The sequence below is a fragment of the Aotus nancymaae genome, unplaced genomic scaffold (assembly GCF_030222135.1).
Source record: "Aotus nancymaae isolate 86718 unplaced genomic scaffold, 86718_ANA_hifiasm-v0.15.2.pri h1tg000036l, whole genome shotgun sequence".
Lineage (NCBI taxonomy): Eukaryota > Metazoa > Chordata > Mammalia > Primates > Aotidae > Aotus > Aotus nancymaae.
The window spans coordinates 30,985,392-31,008,864 of record NW_026988450.1 but is presented as its reverse complement, the minus strand read 5'-3'; the positions used below and the strand labels follow the sequence as shown (position 1 = coordinate 31,008,864).

Genomic DNA, 23,473 nt, shown 5'->3' with positions numbered 1-23,473 from the left:
CCACAGAGTCATCAAGTCAGGCATGTCCAGCAGCAGTCCACAGAGATCAAACTGTGCATCTGGGATCAAGCCTAAACAAGACCAGAAGCCATAAGGTAACTGCATGAGCAGGTGGTGCAGGTCCCCATGTCACCCACCACCACAGTATCAGCACCCCTCCTTCAGATCATGCCCCTGACAGTATGTGGGTCCCATGTGACCAGCTAAAGGAGGAGAAAAAGCCTGAGCATGTTTAATGTACTGGTCAGCTTAGGGTATGGACGCAAGTTAAAAATGGGCAGTGGTTTCATTACACTTGGGGTGGTGGGTGGGGCACTTGGGGAAATGGTAAGGAAAATCATGTCAATGGACAAAACTCAGAGTCATGCACCTGTTCCCTATTTCATGTGGAGGACACAGTGGCTTGGGATGGGACTATATGTCTACTCATGGATGGAGGTGAATTGTCTGAACAGCTGGTCAGGGACCTGGAGGAGAAGGACTGAAAAATTGCAGACGAGAATGTTTGGTGGAAAGGAATGTGTGTGAACCTGTAGAAGTGGACATAATATGTGAAGATTTTTGGCTCTCATATGAATGAACACCAGAAAGCATCAATCACAGAAGGTTGTTCAATCACTGACCAAGCAAGTAGACAAAATGACTAAGCCAGCTGACAGTAGGCAGGCTCTGAGCTGATGTGATGGACACATGAGCAGAGGAACTGCAGTGCAGAGATAGAAGCCGTGCATGGGCTCTGTCTCACACCTCGGTACTAATGTCTCTGCAAGTCTAATCTGCCAGCAACAGGGAAAAACACTGCTCCCAATATGGCATCTTTTTCAAGGAGGTGATCTTCAATCATGATTTTCCTTGTGGGAGGGGATCAATGTGCATCCAACAAAAATGGCAGCACATTCCACATGTTCTTGAAAAATCCTGGGAATTTTAGTGCCTTCAGTGCCTAATTTTAGTACCCAGATTACCCTCAGTGTTGGGTCATTTCCTGGCTTCAGCCTCATGCCTATTAAGTTGAATGAGCATATTTGCACAAATTACTCAGGAAAGGAAAACCAACCAATGAACTATGTTTTGTTTTGTTTTTTGAGACAGTCTCGCTCTGTCTCCCAGGCTGGAGTGCAGTGAAGTGTGGTGGTGCAATCTCAGCTCACTGCAACCTCCACGTCCTGGGTTCAAGTGATTCTCCTGCCTCAGCCTCCCGAGTAGCTGGGACTACAGGTGCATGCCACCATGCCCGATTTTTTGTATTTTTAGTAGAGATGGGGTTTCACCATGTTGGCCAGGCTGGTCTCGAACTCTTGACCTCATGATCCACCCACCCTGGCCTCCCAAAGTGCTGGGATTACAGGAGTGAGCCACCATGCACAGCCGAACTATGGTATCTTTACCAACCATAACTGGAACATTAAATCAATAGTGTAGACAAAATTTTTAGCCTCATATTAGGCATATAATGCTAGTTGCTTCATAAATGTTAGTTGAGTAATTATCAGTAAGACTATTGGCCTTGATGTTAGAATTTGGAAATTTGACATTTTAATGGAAATTGTTATAAGATGCTATGTCCCCATTCCTATCTTAAAATAATTTTATAACTTCAGTTTTTCTTAATAACTTTATGTCAGCCTATGGACATCAAGCTCTGCCAGCATTAATAATGATGTCCTCAGGGGCTGATGGAATGTATAAGGGCATGTTTGTCCTTTACTTAGCATTTGGAGTCTCTTCTTCTCCAGCTGATGCATTTGCTGTTATATTCCTTGGCTCCTGTTCGGACTTACAGATATCCGTGGACACTGAGATGTTACAGTCAACGTTGAGAGAAACAGAAACTAGCCTAAATTAAAGAGGACTTAGAAGATATTTGGTGTTCTCGTGGCAATGACAGCTCTCTAAGGTTTTGGGAAGTTGGACTGGCACCTGGAAAAGGGTCAGTAACAGGGCTGTGTGTGTGTGTGTGCGCATGTGTGTGACATGATCTCTTTCCTTTTTTTCCCTGTCCCATTCTCTTATTCATTATGCACATGACTTAAAATGGTTGTTCTAGCTTTTACGAAACTTGACTATTTATTTCAAATGTCAAGTACCATCTATGAAGTCTCTCTGGTTTTTAGTTCAAACTATCAAGAATGAGAATGATCTTCAAACAGCCAACAAATTGGCTTTTTCTGAATCACCTTTGGACAGAGAAAGAGAGAGACCTGGGCGCAGAAGTTCTGTGGCATAAACACAGCTGTCCAGGCCCAGCCCTTACACGTTGCTTTGTGCCCGGCAGGTCCTAGGGAAGGGACTTAACATTTAGTTTTGATCGTAAATTAGTGTTGGAAAAGTTGTATCTAGTTCTGCTAAATACATGTTTCCATTTTCATCCTGATTTATTTACATTTAAGAGAGCTTCTCTGCTTTAGATGATACTCAAGGAACATTGCAAGGATTTGATTCCTTATTTTTTTCCCCTGACTTTTCTCATCTCATTCTATACCCAGAATTGTATTAAAAACAAGTTCCCATGCTACTCCAGGGAACACCAACATATACATTCACAGGAAATTACTTTTCTTTGAGATCAACTTAACTCAGACAGAATGGTTGACCAGCTCCAAGGAACATGGAAGTCCATTTCTTGTGAAAATTTTGAAGACTATATGAAGGAACTGGGTGAGCTATGTTTACTTGCATATCATATCCAATAAAAATGGCCATTTTGATAGCACAGAACTTTCTCTGTATAAAATAATATTAATCTTGGACTCACTAATTTTTCACATAGAAAAAAAATATTGATTCAGTACCAAGATACAGTTCTATGCAAAACTACATTGGAGTTGACAATAATCTCTCATATAAATTACCATGAATTTACATAAACAAAGCAGGCATGTACCTTACACTAAACAGCAAGTGATTTTAATAAATGTTTTAAAACAAAAAAACCACAGCTATTTTTTTAAATGATTATTTTGTAAACATTTGCTCTAAGCTTTAGGGATCTTCAGAATAGACTTCAGAATAGATCTTATTTTTCAGCTTCTACTGGCTGCTGGCATTCCTTAGTATGTGGTGGCAATGCTCCAAACTTTGCTCCCTTTTTTTTTTTTTTTTTTAAATAACTCTACACACTCCTGGAAAATTTGCTCCCATTTTCACACTGCTCTGTCTTCTTCTGTGGTATAGCATCCCTCTTCCTCCCTCTTAAAAGGAAATTTGTGATTATGTTTGAGGTCTGCTCTGATAATCCAGGATAAACTCCCCATCTCAAGATCCTTAAATTAACCATATCTGCAAAGTCCGCTAACATGTAAAGGTAACATTCATAGGTCCCAGGGATTAGGACGTGAATATCCTTAGGAACCATTATCCAATTTGTCACATCCTGTGATCATGTTTTATGATATGAATTCCATGAACTACATTATAGGACTTTTCCCAGTGTACCTTCCCTTAGAATTTTAACTTAGGTATTGCAGTATATGTAATGCTGTTTCTACTGAAAATACTCCTATGTGTGCCGCACAGAGCTATGTATACAAGGATGTTCACTGCATAATTATTTGTAATTACAAAAATAGAAACAAATGAATTGCTCATCAAAAGAGAGACAGACAAAATAAATTCTGGTCTATACACATTGTGGAATATTATATACTATGATAAAGTACATATCTATATGTAGTGACATGGAAAATTTTCGAGACATATAGATAAGGGAAAAAGCAAGTTGAAAAACAATAGATATAACTTTTTTGTTTTTTGAGACAGAGTTTTGCTCCTGTTGCCCAGGCTGAAGTGCAATGGCATGATCTCAGCTCACCACAATCTCCGCTTCCTGGGTTCAAGCGATTCTCCTGCCTCAGCAGGAGAGTAGCTGGGATTATAGCCATGTGCCACCACATCCGGCTAATTTTGCATTTTAATAGAGATGGGGTTTCTCCATGTTGGTCAGGCTGGTCTCGAACTCCTGACCTCAGGTGATCCACCCACCTTGGCCTCCCAAAGTGTTGGGATTACAGGCATGAGCCGCAGCGCCCAGCCAACATTTATATTTTTTAAAATCCTATAAATAATGATGATGGTTGTACAACATTGTGATGTACTCAATACCACTGAATTGTAACTTAAAATGGTAAATTTATGTTATGAATATTTTACCATAATGAAAACATACATCATTGAGGAAACAAACCCATATATGTATACATGTAAGAATATATATGAAGAGCTAAGTATCTGGAAAAATCCATACCAAAGTATTTTGTTTGTATGTGAGTGCATATAATTTTTAAATAAGGAGATGGTTTATAGCTTTAATGAGATTTTCAAAGGGGTCCAAAAATTGACAAGATTAATAACTACTGGACTAGTAAAAAATGATAATCACTAAACAAAAACTAAAGACAGTTTTTTTTTCTGCAAAAATAGTCTATTTTAACATGTAATGATGGAGCTGCTTGCTTGGGATACGTGAACTCATGCAGCATTAAATCTGTTCAAATGGCAAACTCCTAGTTAGCAAAGAATTATACAGATAATGTTGAGTTTTTGGCGTCAACAACAGATTTAAGTATTGTATTGTAATGTAATATATTTGTAATTCTTTATGTGAAAAGATAACATTCCTTTTATCTGGTTTTCAGGTATAGGAAAAGCCAGCAGGAAACTGGGCTGTTTAGCAAAACCCACTGTGACCATCAGTACAGATGGAGATGTCATCACAATAAAAACCAAAAGCATCTTTAAAAATAATGAGATCTCCTTTCAACTAGGAGAAGAGTTTGAGGAAATCACACCAGCTGGCCACAAAACAAAGGTGAGGCCTACGACAGACTTTCAGACATGTTTCAAAGGAATATTAGTCAGAAATCATCCTAGGTAAGTAAGCAATTCTAGCAAACATATTTAAAGTCCTTATGAGAAACTTTTGTCTGAAACATAGGTCTAAGGAGGTCACATGTGAAGATACAAATCTTCTGGGATGCTTGTGAAAAATGCCTCCTGCTCACTGCCATCCTCAGAGGCTCTGATGTCTGGGGTAGGCACCTGAAAATTGCATTTTTAATCAATCTGATGTACATGCTTAGCAGACCACATTTTGAGAATCATTTCCCTAGATTACTGTTTGGTCCTCTCAGAAACAAACGTTTCCCTCTCCACTTTGTAGCAGGTTTTCACACATAGAATTACAGTGAATAAACCTCGTATTAGCTGGTATAGATAAGGTTATGCCACCATAACGATGAACACAAGCCTGCGGTGACTTAACACAATGGGGATTTATTTCTAACTTACAGTACATCCATAGTGTCAGGTGGCGTGGGGAAGTTCATGTGTGTGTAGTGGAGTAAACAGGAAATCTGCTCCTCCTAATCTCTCAGGGATCCAGGTTAAAAGAGGTTCAACTACCCCGTATCTTTACCTGCGGAAATTGTGGTCTTCCCCAACACTAAGGTAGACATAGAGACACTGGGCTTTTTATTGCCTCACCCTGAAAGTGCTACACAGAGTTTTCATTCATATCCCAGGGGCACATATCTCAGGAATATATTATTTATTTGTAATATGTAATTTACTTCTATACTTATTGTTTACAGTCTTTTTCCCTACACCAAAATGTAAGCTCATCCAAAACAGGATTTCCTGTCTGTTTCACAGAACCCAGTGCTTGGTCAAAACAGTCATTCAATATATATTTGTTATTTGAATAAATGAGCTCAATAGAGAATTGTTAAACTATATGGAGGGTAATATCCTGATAAAAGGAACTGTCATGCCATGGTAATAGTTACTAAATGAATCTGAGAGTTTAAGTTCTTGTACCATATAAAATGGAAGAAAATTTTTGACTTAAATGCTTAATATGGATTTCTATGCGAAATTCTTAAAAATCTACTAGAATAAAAAAGCTAGGTTGGGTGCAGTGGCTCATGCCTGTAATACGAGCACTTTGGAAGGCCAAAGCAGTGGGAGTGCTTGATACCAGGAAGGAGCCTGAGACCAGCATGAGCAACACAGCAGGACCCCGCTTCTACACAAAATACAGCAATTAGCCACTGTGGTGGCACGTGCCTATAGTTCCAGCTACTCAGGAGGCTAAGGTGGGAGGATTGTTGGAGCACAGGAAGTTGAAGCTGCAGTGAGCCATGATTGCACCACTGCATTCCAGCCTGGATGACAGAGTGAGACCCTATCTCCAACAACAACAACAACAACACAATGGAAAATATTATTGGGGTAACAAGAGGAAAGAGGCCTTCTTTAAGTAAGTTCATATAATGAGAGTTTGAATTAGTTTCACATGTATCATTATTATTATTATTATTATTATTATTGAGACAGGGTCTCTGTTACCCAAGCTGGAGTGCGGTGGTTCAATCTTGGCTCACTGCAGTTTCAACCCCCTGGGCTCAGGTGATTCTCTCACCTCAGCCTCCTCAGAGTAGCTGGGACTACAGGCATATGCCACCACACCTGGCTAATTTATTTTTTGTAGAGATTGGGGTCTCAGTATGTTGCCCAGGCTGGAGTTTCACATTTATTTTGAAAGTTAAAATGTATTTGTAACTCTTTATGCAAAAAGATAATACTATGCTTACACAAAGATAAAAAGAACATTTCACAGCTGGGCGTGGTGGTTCATGCCTATAATACCAGCACTTTGGGAGGCAGAGGTGGGCGGATCACAAGGTCAGGAGATTGAGATCATCTTGGCAAACATGGTGAAACCCCATTTCTACTAAAACTACAAAAACTAGTTGGGCGTGGTGGCGCATTCCTGTAATTCAGCTACTCTGGAGACTGAGGCAAGAGAATTGCTTGAACCAGGAAGTAGGAGGTTGCAGTGAGCCGAGATCACGCCACTGCACTCCACCACTGCACTCCAGCCTGGGCAACAAGAGAGAAACTTCGTCTCGAAAAAAAAAAAAAAGAACATTTCTTCAATATAACGTTATTACAGTTTTACTCTTGTAAAACCATTTTTCTTCAGCAGAATTAGCCAACAAATTTACTGCTGACAAAATCTTAAAATAAATGGGATTGTCAACACCATTCTAAAACTACCTGAGAGTATTACAACAACTAAAAAGAATTTGGCACCTGATAAAATTTTAGTGTTGAAATAAAACAATCTGATCTGAATTTAGTTTTTTTGTTTTTGTTTTTGTTTTTGTTTTTTCAGAATAAAGTAACTTTAGATAATGAGTCCCTGATTCAAGTTCAGGACTGGGATGGCGAAGAAACCACCATAACAAGAAAGCTGGTGGATGGAAAAATGGTGGTGGTGAGTGAGCTGGTCTTCTCTATCTTCCTACCTTCTGCAACAACTACTGTAAAATCACTCAAATGACTTCTTCTAAAACAATGAAAATGAATGCCATTTTTCTCTTTCTCATAGTTTATAAGAAGGAGAAAAAAATCATGAGATAAATGTATAATCATAAGCATTATATAAAATGTGTATGAATTGAGGAACTAAAAAACTAAAGAGAATGAAATATTATGTAGCCTAAGTCTTTGATGCACAGGTAAATCAAAGCAAGCATGTATTTGTACAATGAAGGTTTCAGCAGGGATTGAGGGTTGTTGCCAATCCTCTTCTCCATGCCAGGATGAACTTCTCATTGTTTTTCCATCTCAACACCAAACAAAAACATGAAAAGGAATTCTAAACCAGGGATAAGAAACTGATTTTTTTTTTTTTTTTGGTGTACGAATGAGTTAACACATGTCACTACCATGTTCCTATGTTTTCATATATTATTTCTCCAATTTCCACAATAATCCTGTAAGGTAAGGCTTATTATCCCATTTAACAGTGAGGAAACTGAGATTCAGATGTTGACTTACCTAAGGATATACAACTAGAAAAATGTGGTGGTACTGGGATTAGAAGTCAGGTTGTTTTCATTGAAAAATCTGTATTTTATAGAATCCATCCTGCTCCCTTTCAGATGGTCTCCCAAGTCATCTTCCCCACTTCTCCAGAGTAGAGGGATATGTGTTCATAATTTTCCTCCTCCCAAACCCTTACTTACACCAAAATGAATAAAAAGATAATGTTCTACATAATATAAAATAGTTCTAAGGGAATATGCAAGATATGTGTGTAGGTTACAAAAATCTAACCTCATTTCTTAATACAATGATTTTTCTTTGTACAATGAAGAATACATGTTATTCCTGATAAAGTCACAAGGGGAAGACTAAGGATAATTGATTTTATTGCTGTTTATGATATTAGCCAATAAACAGAAAGGTTTTATAGTTCATTAGGAAGAACACTACACTCAGAATCCAAGGATGTGGATTTCCACCCCTGCCATTCAGTACTTATATGACTTTGGACAATTCATTTAATCTCTTCAAATTCAGATTCCTTGCCTTTAAGATGTAGACAATGTCTTTGCCAAAGGTTTTCTGAGAGAATTAAATATCATCATGTGTATATTAGTGCCCTGAAAACCATAAAATACTACATCAATGTAAGCTAGTATTATTATTTAGAAAATGTAGAGTATGTAAAATAGCAAAAATGTATCAATGTTGGCATTTAAAATATTTAAATAAAAACTTCAAATTCCAAATTGTATACCTTGCTTTATAAATACATGAACATGATATATACCCTATACATACCACATATATGTGATTTCCCATATATAGGTTATATAGAACATGGCAAAACCAGCTAACAGATAGGTCCTATCTATAGTCTATATATATATATCTTTCAATATTATTAAGGAATGTATGTATGGATAGTAGATGTCAGTTTCCCCAACTATACTGAAATACCTCATCTTTCTTTTGTCTTATAGGAAAGCACCGTGAACAATGTTATCTGCACACGAATATATGAGAAAATATCTTCAAACTCAGTGTCAAATTCTTAAGGCTTTCTCAGGCTGTCCTCCAAACTACTGAGGTTGTTTAAATACAAGTCCAAAGTAAAATATTATGACTGTTAATATGAGAGAGTCTTTCTTTGCAGAAGCATCAACAGTTTTGCTTGCCAAGTTGAACATGCCTGTATCTGTAGTACGTTGGCATTGGTGGGCATGAGAATCCAGGTTGATATATCCTGTTCAATGCAAGGCTGGGATAATATTTTCAGAGAGGCACTTCATGTTGATTTTTTCTTATTATACATTTTATGTCCACCCTCTAAATTCAACATAATCTTCACTTTATTGGGAAAATAATATTTTTTAATAAATAGGATACAGCACACCTCACAGGTACACCTCAGCTATATATGAAAAGATAAGAAACACGTCTAGAACTAAGGCAGTAATTGACATTCTAATGTAATACCAAACTGGTATGACAGAGAACACCATATCTACTACCAACATCACTGAAAGTCACCTTAGAGAATATTCTGTTTTACTAGCACAAAATCTCATGCACTATTTTGCTTAGGAGAGATTTTAGAAACTGTGTGGACTGAACACCTTATTATGTGGATGGGGGAAACAGGCCCAAGTCAGTTAATTGTACACTTTGCTATCACTCAGATGGTTTCAGGAAGAATTAGAACCAGAATCCATGTTGCCTGGTTATTAAACTTACAACCATAACAAAGGGAAATTAGATTGGAACAGTTAAGTAGAAAGAGTTAAGTACACATGGTGTACAATTATGAACCAAGTGTAATACTACATTATACCCATTCTTATTCTCAAGAATGAAAATGATCTTCAAGCAGCCAACAAATTGGCTTTTTCTGAATCACCTTTGGACAGAGAAAGAGAGAGACCTGGGCACAGAAGTTCTGTGGCATAAACACAGCTGTCCAGGCCCAGCCCTTACACGTTGCTTTGTGCCCGGCAGGTCCTAGGGAAGGGACTTAACATTTAGTTTTGATCGTAAATTAGTGTTGGAAAAGTTATATCTAGTTCTGCTAAATACATGTTTCCATTTTCATCCTGATTTATTTACATTTAAGAGAGCTTCTCTGCTTTAGATGATACTCAAGGAACATTGCAAGGATTTGATTCCTTATTTTTTTCCCCTGACTTTTCTCATCTCATTTTATACCCAGAATTGTATTAAAAACAAGTTCCCATGCTACTCCAGGGAACACCAACATACACATATACACATTGAGATCATGTTACTAATGAATAACAAACTTCCATTTGTCTTAAAATGTGTGGCAGGATGCCAGCTAAGTCCAGATGAGGACACAGAGTTTTACTGTTTGAACCTGAGACCTGTCATTGTTTATTTGTCTGAACTGATATATGGGGGATCTCAGTCTTCTGGTAGATGTGGGGGAAGTGCTTGTTTATTTTTTGGTGTACTGAAATGACAAAAAGTACAATGGAAGGCATAGAAAGATATCTGTAGCCCAAGCTACTTGGACTGAACAGAGAGAGGATTCGAGGCAGGCCCAGGTAACAGCTTGCTGCAAAGACAGGAGAGAAGCAGTCTCCCTGTCGGAAAGGAGCCCAGCACTGCTCTGACACCTCCAGGGTTAGTAGCTAGGGGAACTTTGAAAAACAGTGCTCCTGGATTTCACATTTCACCAGTGCTCCTGGGTGTCTTGCCTGTTGTGGTTATGGAGACAATCTTGTAGGCAATAAGAACCAATGCAGGAGTTAGCAGATACCAGGAGAACACAGGAAAGATATCCCTGATGACTCTCGGGAACACCTGGGGGCCAGGGGCTGGAAGGAGGATGGACTTTGCAAGGGCTAAAGTTTTTCATGAGCAAGGGCATGACATTGGATATAGATGTTAATATAATTTCATTTGTCAACAATCTGATAAAATCTAGGGATGTTTGAGTACTCAACTGAAAAAACAACCCACAAAAAATACAACAACAGCAACTGCAGATTTCTGGGAGAGGTGAGCACCATGCCCAGTCTTCTCATTTCCTTTATGCAGTTGAGAATCATTAAAGTAGAAAGCCATTCACTGTGGTTGATGGAAGTGTGTATCTCTCAGGAATGGTTGGGAAACTGACCTAAATAAACCAAATCAAGCAAGACACACCACTGCTCCAAAGTGATGTTGTAATTCAGGATTTGCCGCACATCTACTGTGCACCAGGCACTGCATGAGAGCTGGGGATAGAAGGAGAATTAAGTCATGTTTGCTGCCCTTGATCAACTCCACAGAGAAGTGATATATTGGAAAAATATCACATGGGTGCACTAATCTCCAGGAATGTGTAAGCAACAGATTATAAAATAAATATTTCTTTTCCTTTTTTTGTTTTTTTGTTTTTTTGTTTTTTGTTTTTTTGAGACAGAATCTTGCTCTGTTGTCCAGGCTGGAGTGCAGTGGTACAATCTCAGCTCACTGCAACTTCCACCTCCCAGGTTCAAGCGATTCTCCTGCCTCAGTCCTCTGAGTAGCTGGGATTACAGGCATGCACCACCACACCTGGCTATTTTTGTATTTTTAGTAGAGACGAGGTTTTGCCACATTGACCAGGCTGGTCTGTAACTCCTGACCTCAGGTGATCCACCCACCTCAGCCTCCCAAAGTGCTGGGATTACAGGCATGAGCTACACACCTGGCCATAAAACAGATGTTTCTACTTGGAGAGAAAGACCTAAAACCACTTTCTTGGTTAATAATTGCCTTGCCCAGGATGCAAGACAACTAACAATAGGTCACAGACATATCAGCATGAATGGACTCCTACCATTCCTTGTCATGACATCTGTCTTCCTGAGCCACAGCCTCAGTGCAGTTTGCATTACTTCAGTTCAAGTCAGAGATCATCAGTCAAGATATTTAAGAAATATGGAGTTAGTCCTAGTGAGGCATAGCCTGTTCTTTTTAAGCTGGGAAAAGTTTGGGGTTTTAAACAAAATCATATTATTTGATTCAGATGTAGCCAAAATATAGCTAGAACAGAAATTTTTAAAAACACTAAAGAAAGAGAAGATGTTTAGGTTTATTTAAACAGTAGAGTTAATGTTGAATATTTCCTGTCTGTAAGTTTGGGAAATAATGTTTTATTTGAAAAAGTCAATTGACAACCTGGGATGGAAAATGAAATAAATAACAATGATAATGCCTGTTTGTTGAGTCTTACTAAATGCTGGGCACTATGTTTAAACTTCCTATGCATAACCTCATTTTCTCTGCGAGATATTTGTAAAAGTATAAACAAAAACTCAGATAGGTTAAATGGTTTCCTTAAAGTTCCTCAGCTCATCAATCCCAGGGCCAGACTTCAAAACTAGGTCTTGATTTCTGGAGAAGCACGCCAGAATGCATCTCCAGGAATCGAGAAAATCATTATGAAGGAAGTATCTTCTGGGCCTAGCATATGATAAACTATTCCCAAATTCGAATTTCCTTAAGATTTTGGATTCCTTCTCTATGTCAGACCAAGGAAATTCTAGAATCTCAGTCTCATTAAATATCAGTTCGCTGTTGAGCCCAAGTGTCAACTAACCAAGTAAATTGTTAGAGACAAATTGTTAGAATAAATTGCCAGCTGCACAAAGTAACACTTAAATCAAGAATCTCTGGCAAATGAAATCATAGGAATAAAGTTGGACTGATTAAGTGTTATAGTTTGTTCTCCTTGGTTTACTATCCTTAGAATCCATTCCAATGCATATTACCCAGGTCTCTGTCAATATAAATGAGCATCTTTAAATTCTTTTAGAGTATAATTCATTTCCTCCTGAGTCAGACCTCACCCTTGTCCTCCTAGAACATGGGGAGATCTTATCTAATTTTGGGTGTAGTGGCAACCATGTATGGTTGCAGTGAGTCCTAGGGAGAAAGGCACTTTCTCACAAGGCAACTGCTCCAGATAAGGCCATTAAGCAAGAAAGGTTAGTCTTTTCAGACACTGAAAGGCGGTTGGCTTCTACTGTCAAGAGAGGCTCAGAGGGATCCTAGAGCTCCAAATTTTCAGCTTCATCTATGATCACCCAGATGTCCCCATTACAAGTGTCATTATTTCACCCTTTCCCAATGAATGCCCTAGTTTTCAAGTGAGAAACTTAGTGAAGACGTGAATTCAACTTACCTTGTAATTCTACCCCACACAACTAAATTTTATATCTCATTGTCAGCAAAGTCAGCTATGCCATTATAAAAATATTAATTTTAGGCTCCTGCAGATGCTTTCTAGTTCTCTGAACATGACTTAAACTGAGAGTATAATGATATGAGTTTGTCATTTTCTTTGGGTAAGAGCTCTACAGCATTCAAAAGAAGTCATTCCACCCCATTCTTGCCTTAATAGACAAGTGCTACAGCCATCAGGATACATACTTCACAATCAATACAGATTGATTGTGGCTACAGATTGTACCACAGATAATTAGGATTGTACAGATTGTACTACAGATAATTAGGCTAACTGTGATGCCGTCACCACTTCATTTTCTGTTAGGAAGGAGCTCATGCCTACTTTGAAGACCAAGGACGCAACCAACTTAAACCATAAATCTCATCCGCTCTGGTTTGAAAGTTTGTCCCCACTAACATTCATGTTAAAACTTAATCCCCAATGTGGCAGTATTGATAGGTGGAGCATTTAAGAGGCGATTAGGTCATAAGGGTTCTGCCCTCATGAATAGATTAGTCCATTCATGGATCAATGAATTAATGAATCAGTGAATTATGGTGACTTTGCAGGAATATGAGAGACCTGAATTAGCATGCTTAATCCCCTCACAATGTGTTGCCCTGCACTGCCTCAGAACTCTGCAGAGAGTACCCACCAGCAAGAAGGCTCTTGCCATATGTGATCCCATAACCTTGGACTTCCCAGCTTCCATAACTGTAAGAACCACAGAAAACCCTGAATAGCCAAAGCAATCTTGAGTGATCACACTATTTGACAAGTACATTATAGTAACTCAAAAACAGACACGTCAACCAATGGAACAGAATGGAGAACCCAGAAATAAATCCACTATTGACAGCCAAGTGACTTTTGATAATGGCATCAAGAATATTCAGTGGGGAAATGATAGTATTTTCAATAAATGGTGCTGAGAAAACTGTATATCCATATGTAGAAAACAAAAACTAGACCCTTTTCTTTCACCAAATACAAAAATCAAATCAAAATGAATTAAAGCCTTAAATATAAGATCTGATACTATACAACTACTAGAAGAAAGCATTGGAGAAATGTGTTGGCCTGGGCAAAGATTTTTTGGGTAAACTGCAAAAGCACAGGCAACAAATACAAAAATAGACAAATAAAATCACATCAAGCCAAAAACCTTCTGCATAGCAAAGGAACCAATCAACAGAGTGAAAAGACAAGCCACAGAATAGGAGAAAATATTTGCAAACTGTTCATCCATCAAGGATTAATAAACACCACATCTATGGAATTCAAACAGCTCAACAGCAAGAAAGCAAATAATCTGATTAAAAATGGTCAAATAATCTGAATAGACATCTCTCAAAAGAAGACATACAAATAGCCAATAGTCACATGCAAAAATGCTCAGCATCACTAGTTATTATGGAATGCAAATCAAAACCACAATGAGATATCATTTTATCCCTGTTAAAATGTATATTATATAAAAGAGAAAAAAAAACAGGTGCTGGTGAGGATGCAGAGAAGGGGGAATGCTAGTGCACTGCTGGTGGGAATGGAAATTAGTACTGCAATAGTGACAAATAATATGAAGTTTCCTAAAATATTAGATCTAAAAATAGATCTATATATTTCAGCAATCTCACTGCTGGGTATATATTCAATAAAAAAGAACTCAATATATCCAAAAGATATCTGCATGCCCACGTTTATTGCAGCACTATTCAAAATAGTCAAGATTTGAAATCAGCCTAAATATCCATCAGTGGATGAATGGATAAAGAAAATGTGGTATAGATGCACAATGGAATACTATTCAGCCTTATAAAAAAAAATCTGGTCATTTGTAGCAACATGGATGGAACTGAAGGTCATTATATAGGCTGAAATAAGCCAGGCACAGAAAGACAAATATCACATGTTCTCACTTATATGTGGGAGCCAAAAACGTTTGTCTCATGGAGGTAGAGAGTAGAATGATAGTTACTAGAGGCTGGGAAGGGGGTGGGGGTAATGAAGAGAGGTTGGTTAATTGGTATAAAAATACAGTTAGATAGAAGAAATAACTTCTAGTGTTTGATAGCACAGTAGAGTGACAATAGTTAACAATCATTTATTGTGTAATTTCAAAATAGCTAGAAGAGAAGATTTTGAATGTTCTCAATACAAAGACGTGATAAGTATTTGAGGTGATGAATATCCTAAATACCTTGATTTGATCATTACACATTACATGCATGGATCAAAATATTACGTGTACCCCATAAATATGTACAGTTATGATTTATCAATTAAAAGAAATGGAAAACAAAAAAATCCATTTTCCTTATAAATTACCCAGTTTCAGTATTTTGTTATAAGCAACAGAAAATGGACTCAGATGTTATCTTTAAAAACTTCTTGTACTAATTTCTATATCCCTCTGGGTTCAGTCAGGACTTAGAAACCAAACTAGTTATTTTATGTAGTAACAGAGAGAATTTAATGTGGAGATTTGTTAACAGGTATAAAAAATTTATGTGGCATTAAAAGAACACTAAGATTTCACAAGAGTAGCAACTTCAGGAAGCAGGTGACACCCAAGAATGTGTGTGTGTGTGTGTGTGTGTGTGTGTGTGTGTGTGTGTGTAGACAGGGTCTCTCTATGTTGCCCAGGCTATTCTTGATTACCTGGCTTTCAAGCGATCCTCCCACCTCAGCCTCCCAAAGTGCTGGGATTACAGGCACAAGCCACTGCGACCAGAAAGAGCTGAAATTTAGACTCAGCGGTGGCACTGCTCCTGTAGTACTGAAGGGAGCCTGTGGGGTTGGGTCTGAGATCTATAAGAAGAGGGAGAGGGCTCCAGATGGTTTGTGCTGGTTTCTCTAAGGCAGTGCCATGAGGTTAGCTCAGAGATGATAAAAAACTGTGAACTGAAATTAACTGCAGCAACTGTAACCTACTGCTGCTAGCAGCCCAGAGAGAGATTGTTGAGGTCATGCTGATGGGAGCAGAAAATATGACACTTGAGTAAAACTATGAAGGCAGTTAGGAAATGAGCCAGGCATATAACTCAGGAAAGGGCATTCTAGGCAGAGGGAAGAGACTGTATAAAGCCCCTGAGGGTAGCAGCATGCTGTGATCGAAGAAAAACAAGACAGTAAGTGTGGCAGGAGTAGACACAAGGGCGAGAGTAGCATGAGATGAATGCAGAGAGATAACAGTAGAGACAGATTATGGTGTGTGTCATTGGCCATTGCAAGAACTTTGACTTTTACTCTGAGAGAAACGGGAGCCACTGGCAAGTATTTAGGGGAGGTGTGATGTAATCCGACGTACAGTTTAAGGGAATCAGGGATGTTGGGTTCAAAAACTCAGAAGTAACTCAATTAGGAAATCCTAACAATATTCTAGGCATGTGCTGATGGTGCCTTGCAGTGGGGATGATAGTTGGGAGAATAAATAGTAAGACTTTCTAAGTTAGAGCTACAGAATGTATTGGTGGATTGGATTTGAAAGCAGGAGAGAATTAACAGTGGTTTAAAAGTTTTTGGTCTTAGTCCCAGAAAGCTGCATGGCATTAAAGGGCATTATATCTAAACTTTGCCAAAACAATTGCCTGATTTTATAAGTGCACTGAAAAACTAAACAACACGAGACAGAACCTATTTAACTCATCTTGAAAAAGTGGCTAACTTGCTTGCTTAGAAAGCGTTACAGACTTCTCTTTCTGGCCAAGATGGAGTAAAAGGGCCAGATTTATCCTTCCACCTGAAACAGCAAAAAATGGACAAATCATATGAAACAGTGGTCTTGAAGACATAGGATATCACACAAAATAACAGTGATTCCCGAGAGAAGACAAACGAGATGAGCTCAGTCATTGCCCCAGCCTCTCGATATGCCTTTAGGAGTACCAGCACCAGCTCAGCCACCTACTCTCTTTTCCTAAGTCTGAGTCCCAGCTTCCTGGGACACCTCCTCCAAGCTTTTACATTCTAAAACGCCATCCCTTTCTTTTGCTGCTGCAGCCATATGGGTAGTAGCTGAGTCCTGCTGTTACTCCATGTTACCTCTGTGTTATTTTTTTAGTTCTCCAATACCAGCTTCAACATTTCCTTGTTTTAAAATCTCTCTAATGTGTGTTTTTTTACCTTTCTGACACTATAAAATGCCTACAATGTGTCAAACAATGTACTAGGTCACTTAGGCTATTTTAAAAATTTTCAGTAGAACCCACTTTAGTAGGTAAAAACTATGCTTGTTTCATAATTAAGAAATTTATGTCTCAGAGAAGTTAAATAATGACGTTTATGGTAATTCCAGGATTGCAGTCCGTCTCACTGTAAAGGCTTTGCTCTCTATCACTGAGGAACACTGTAGTTGGACAAAGGGCTTTGGGGAAAAAAAAGAGTAAGGCTTTTGGCATTACTTCTAGGATTATGGCTAAAGCCAGGATTATTTCTATTCACTTTAAAAATTTCATTTGAATGAGTTTGTAACTAGAGCAACTCTTCTTATAAAAATGCACTCCAAAGCTAAGCACTTGTAGCAATCTCCTCCATGACTGGATGATCTGCTCTATTTTGATAACTTCCTAATTATTTACCTCTAGTAGATATTAAAGGCTAGGAAGGGATAAAAAATAAATTGGCCTCAAGAATTCTATAAATATTATTTCAATGCCTACAGTGAAGTATTAGGACTCAGTGTTTGCTTGATTTTTGGTAGTGGTGGTTGTGGTGACCTTTGAACACCAAGCACGAGTTTATCTAATGTGGAACACAGAAGTTCTTACATGCAAGATACTAGATCTTATACTTGGCAATCTTTATCTGTTCTCTTGAGGGGAGTCTAAAATGTGTTTCAAAATAATCAAGTCCTGGAATGCCACTACTTGGAAACATTTGGCTAACTTAGAACAGTTCAAGTCTGCATCATTTTGAGTCTGGATTCTAGCTACTTTCTTCCCTTGTGATACTACTCTTTTTCGTTTTGTTTTGTTTTTTGTTATTGTTGTTGGCTTATCTCCTAGACAGTTACTGACCTAGGATTCCCAGATCCTAAACAAACAGAGAAATGTAGAGAGTTGGCATATTGTGGCACTGAGGGTTATAGGCATATCCCTTTTCAATTCTCTATTCCAACACCTGCTTTTTTTCCCACTACTTCAGGACTGACAAGGAATAAAAGCTCTGTTCTTCACCACCTTCACACATTAGAACCTCAAAGACATTTTCTTAAAGAACAATGTTATAAAAATGGAAGATATGCATTACTGAAATGAACTTGTATTAACACTTGTACCCTGCATGCATAGATGACATAAAGAGGAATGTTGGGACTGGATTCTAACCATGATTCAATCACAAAGATTCAGTTTACTCTCATTCTTAAGTGGCTAGAATGCTGAACAAAATATATGAAGCAGCTATTTTCAGATATTGGAGAACAAGAAATGTAGGAGGATCATAATACCTTAGGAAAGTGAAACATTGGAGGTGAACCTCCACCATCCTCCCAGCTTTCTGCCTTGGAGCATATCCCCATGCAGGGAGTAGGGTCACAAGAAGAGCACTGTGGCCTCACTGACGTGAGGGGAGATATTGAAAGGAAGAGATTCTGGAGAGGAAGAGAAAATCTGCAGAATAAAGACCTCTAGAAATCTGTATGGAGAGTCTTCCTTATTTTTGGCAAAATCCTTAGCTGTGCATGCATAGAGTAAAACTTCAATGGAGTCAGGGAAAGAATGGCCAGAGGGCTGTCAATGGAACAATTCCTGGTACTTATACAGGGCAGAGGGTTGTTGAATCTGTGGCCAGAGTGGAGATGGTCAGTATTCAACTGGAGGATTCGGAAGAGACCCCAGAAAGGTATTATCTTGGTACTATGGCTGAACTATCCTTGAGTACAGGCTACACTAGACTCACCTTAACAAAGCTTAAAAACAAGCATCGGAAGGAGAAGCTTCTCTGCAAGTAACTTAGATTCCTGCCAGCACCAAGACCAATGCTATTTGAAGGAAGACAACAAAATTCAAGCACTCAATAATATTGCAGTCATAATGTCCATGCATCCAGTCAAAAATTATTATACAAGACAAGAAGCAGGAAAATGAGATCTATAATCAGAAATAAAATCTCTTAATAGAAACAGACCCAGAAATGACGGAGATGATGGAATTAGCAGACACAAACTGAAACACATAAATATGCTCAAATGCTCAGGGATTTAATGAACTTGAGCATAATGAAAAGATAAATGAAAGATAAAAGTCCTAGAAATGAAAAAATACAATATCTGATATGAACATTTGCTGGATAGGATTAAGAACAGATTAGAAACTAGAGAAGAAAAGATTAGTGAACTTGAAAATGCAGCAGTAGAATCAATCCAGGCTGAAGCACAGACAGAAATGAAGACTGAGAAATGCTATTGGCTAAAAAGAGCTCCCTTGCCCAAGTTTAAATACATTCCCAGAGGGAGGGCAGTCATGACCCAATGGCTGTCTGATAAGAGGGTTTCATCATTCCAGGATGAGGGCACAGCTGTCAGCCTTATGAAGCCTGCACTCCTGGCAGCTGGGCTTACGTGTGCCTCATCTTGGACATGGGATAAGGGAGTACAAGGCAGCATCACTACATTGCTTTTGTTTGTTTTTGTTTTTTGAGAAACCTTGAAATTAATTATGGAGTGTTACAAATAAACTCTGATTTATGCAAATCCTTTCTATGAAAACTAATTTAAAAAGAAAAATCACAATGGCATTTTTTGTTTGTGATACAAAAGGCTTCCTCTAAATTCTTACCACATTTTTTAAATGTTTGTAAAATGAATTTACAGACAACCATAAATTATTTAAAAACTAAGATACTTTTCTTGACAACTAAGCTCTAAGAGGGCAGGGATTTGGGGTTGTTGCTTCATTTATGCTTTGTTGTTGTCCCAAGCATCCAGAACAGTATCAGGTTACCTAGAAATGCTAAGTATTAATAAATACTGAATGAATAAATCAGTGAATCAATTAGGCTCTATTAAACATGAAATAGTATTTTGATTGTTTTCCTCAAGGTGGTGCTGTGTAGTACAGTTTAAGGGGTCATCGTTAAAACTGATTGTTTTTTTCCTAACAGAGCTTTGATATCTGATCAATTTTCTTTTATTATGTAAATTTTAAAATCTTTCCATCTCTCTGATTTCCCAGTCTTTTAGACTTACATTCTTTGTGGGCAGAGGCTTACAGGATTGTCAGAGGCATTGGTTTTCTTGCCTTTTCCTGCCCTTGTTTATCTCTACCTCGTTTTACAAGCAGACTGCATTTGAACAATTCTCAAAAGATATTAGGTCTACCACTTTATTTCTATCTACTATCCCTATCATTTAGTATAGAAAGATTTATCTAAAGATTTATCTGAAGGCTTTGATACATTTAATGTTTAAGTTTTCATTTCTCTGTCTCTTGTTTTTTTCTAGATGTCTATTGTCCAGTCAAATTTTAAGCTGACCAGTTTCTTTGTTAAATAACTTTATTGAGATATATTTGACATAGAACAAACTGCACATATTTAAATTACACACTTCAATATATAGTGATATATGCATACACCTGTGAAACAATCACCACGATTAAGATACTGAGCATATGCATTACTCCCAAAAGTTTCCTCCTGCCCCTTGGTGTCCCACCTCATGCCACTCCCCCTGTCATTTGACCCGCCCCATCTGAAGGCAATCTCTGATCTCCTCCCTTTCACTATAGATTAGTTTTCATTTTCTAGAGTTTCATGTAAATGGAATCATACACTGTTTTCCCCTTTTTTCTGGCTTTTTAAACTCATCATGATTATATGTATCAACCTTCATTTCTTTATATTTCTGTGTAGTATTTCTTTGTATAAGTATACCATAATTTGTTTATCTATTCACTTACTGGTGTACTTTAGAGTTCTTTTATGTGTAGATACATTTTCAGATTCTCATAAATTCTATGAAATCTTATATATACTGACCCTAATTATTAGACACAAAGGTGAAATGTATGAATGAAGAAAATATCTTTTAAGAAATTAGGGGAGTAAAATTGTGGTGGGTTATTCTCAAAAAGACTGACTCTAGAGACAAGAAGGACCATGTATTAAGTATTAGCCTTGCATATAGGAGAAACTAGTACAGGTCAAAGAGGAATAATTCGAGAGGTATCATGAAATCTGTCCTTCATTCCCCTTCTCCTCTGAGTTCTCCTATCAGGAGATCTCCAATGACATATTTTCCCTTTTGGCTCTTCAAAATGTTTCTATCTTCAAGAGTTCCAAATACTACTAGGAAAAGGACTACTTTAGACCCAATTGTTACCTAACACCGGATGAGTTTAAGTTTTGCAAGGTCTTATGGGCAAGTAGCTTCATGGTCTGCAGGCTATTGACGTAACTCCCACCATCAGGGAACTTTCTCTCTTCTGCCCCACTACAAAACCGTGAAGACTTCAGGCTACTCATAAATGCAAATACCTGACTGAGCTCTGTGAGCTAAATGTGTGCATTTAGCACACATTTTCCACTGCTGCAGATACAGTGGTTTACCACAGATATTGTGCATTCTTTCACATTGTTCATGAAAAACTAACAATCTAAACACAAGAAAATGCAAATATAAAACAACTAAATTTATCATAACAAATATAAGTCAATATTTGTCAACTCTATGAGCACAGATAATCCATCTTTTTTAAGAATAAAAAGCACCTTTAATTGATACCTCAGATAATTTTTTTTTCCATGTTGTTCTTGTGTTTTCTATTTGGCTGATATTTAAATTCAGGAGATACACAAATTAAGATTCAGGAGATACACACATAAAATACAGTACATACACAAATAAAATGCTAATAAAATTACCTCTATGGAACAAAACAAAGGCAGTCTAGTCTATCAGAGGAACAAAAGCAAATGTGAATAAGGGATTTTTACTCTTCAAAACTATAGGCTTCGTTTGGCCTCGAGAGAGCCACTAGGCAAGGCAGCTTGTGAAAGAAGCCATAGGGATGTTGATAGGACTATGAGATAGGAGCATTACATTACACAGAACCCTCACCTAGAACAAATGGGCAGAACTCAGGAAGAAACATGCCATTGACAGTGTTTCTTCTGGCCACAGGGTTTTCTGTGCAGCCTCCCATGGATCAACATACCAGTTAGTCAACCCACACATCAACATTTTCATGCTTTAGAAGCAGTGATGATATTTGCCACTGGCAACTGTGTTCTATGTATTAATGGGGCAGCATGATTCAACTGTAGTAAATTTTCTAAATAATTGTTCATTTACTTTTAAAATAAACTTTATTTTTAAAGCAGCTTTAAGTTCACAGCAAAATTGAGTTGAAGATACAGTGATTTCTCATCTACCCCATCTCTACACATGCATAGCCTCTCCCTTTATCAACATCCCCCATCAGAGAGATGCAGTTGTTACAACTGATCAACCTACACTGACACATCATTATCACCCAAACTCCCTGGTTTGTGCTAGAGTTCATTATTGGTGTTATACATTATATGGGTTTGGAAAAACATACAATGACAACTATCTACCATTATAGTATCATACAAAATAGTTTCACTGCACCAAAAATCCTCTGTGCTCAGTCTACTCATTCTCCTCTTCCCCCTAACTCTAGGAAAGCACTGATCTTTTTCATTTGTTCCAGGATATTATGTAGTTGCAATTGTGAAGTATGTAGCTGTAATTGTGCAGTATGTAGCCTTTTCATATTGATTTTTTTTTTTTTACTTAGTAATGCATTTAAGTTTTCTGTACGATTTTTCATAGCTGGATAACACATTTCTTTTCATCACTGAATAACATTTCATTGTCTGAATGTACCACAGGTTATCCATTTACCTACTAAAAGGCATCTAGGTTGCTTCCAAGTTAGGGAAAAATTATTAATGAAGCTGCTAAAATATCTATGTGCAGGTTTCTGTGTGGACATACATTTTCAATTCTTTTGGGTAAATACCAAGGAGTGCAATTGCTTGGTATGGTGATGACAGAGAGAGTATGTTTAGTTTTGAAGTAAGCTGCCAAACTGTCTTCCAAAATGGCTATACGATTTTGTGACCACTAGCAATGCATAAGAATTCCTATTGATCCACATCCGTACTAGCATTTGGTGTCGCTAGTGTTCTGAATGTTGTTCATTCTAGTAGGCTTGCAGTGGTATCTCGTTTTATTTGAAATTCTCTGATGACATATGATGTGGAGCATCTTTTCATATGCTTATTTATCATCTGTTTATCTTCTTTTGTAAGGTATCTATTCAGGTGTTTTGCCTATTTTTAATCAAGTCCTTCATCTTCCCATTGTTGAGTTTAAGAGTTATTTATACATTTTGAGTAACAGCGTTTTACCAGATATGCTGTTTGCAAAAATTTTATCTAAGGCTATGGTTTGTC

The 23,473-nt window shown here is 37.8% G+C and overlaps 1 protein-coding gene and 1 long non-coding RNA gene across 2 annotated transcripts in view; one reads left to right on the top strand and one right to left on the bottom strand.

Annotated features, from left to right (window-relative positions):
• Window positions 1–23,473, bottom strand: part of LOC110568230 (uncharacterized) — a 178,214-nt gene that overhangs the window by 21,772 nt on the left and 132,969 nt on the right. The window lies entirely within an intron of this gene.
• Window positions 1,448–8,961, top strand: FABP12 (fatty acid binding protein 12). The gene is made up of 5 exons (XM_012442016.1): window positions 1,448–1,930; window positions 2,487–2,658; window positions 4,635–4,807; window positions 7,175–7,276; window positions 8,814–8,961. Exons 2-5 carry the CDS (start codon window positions 2,586–2,588, stop codon window positions 8,886–8,888), a joined length of 423 nt encoding a protein of 140 aa, XP_012297439.1. The 5' UTR covers window positions 1,448–1,930; window positions 2,487–2,585; the 3' UTR covers window positions 8,889–8,961.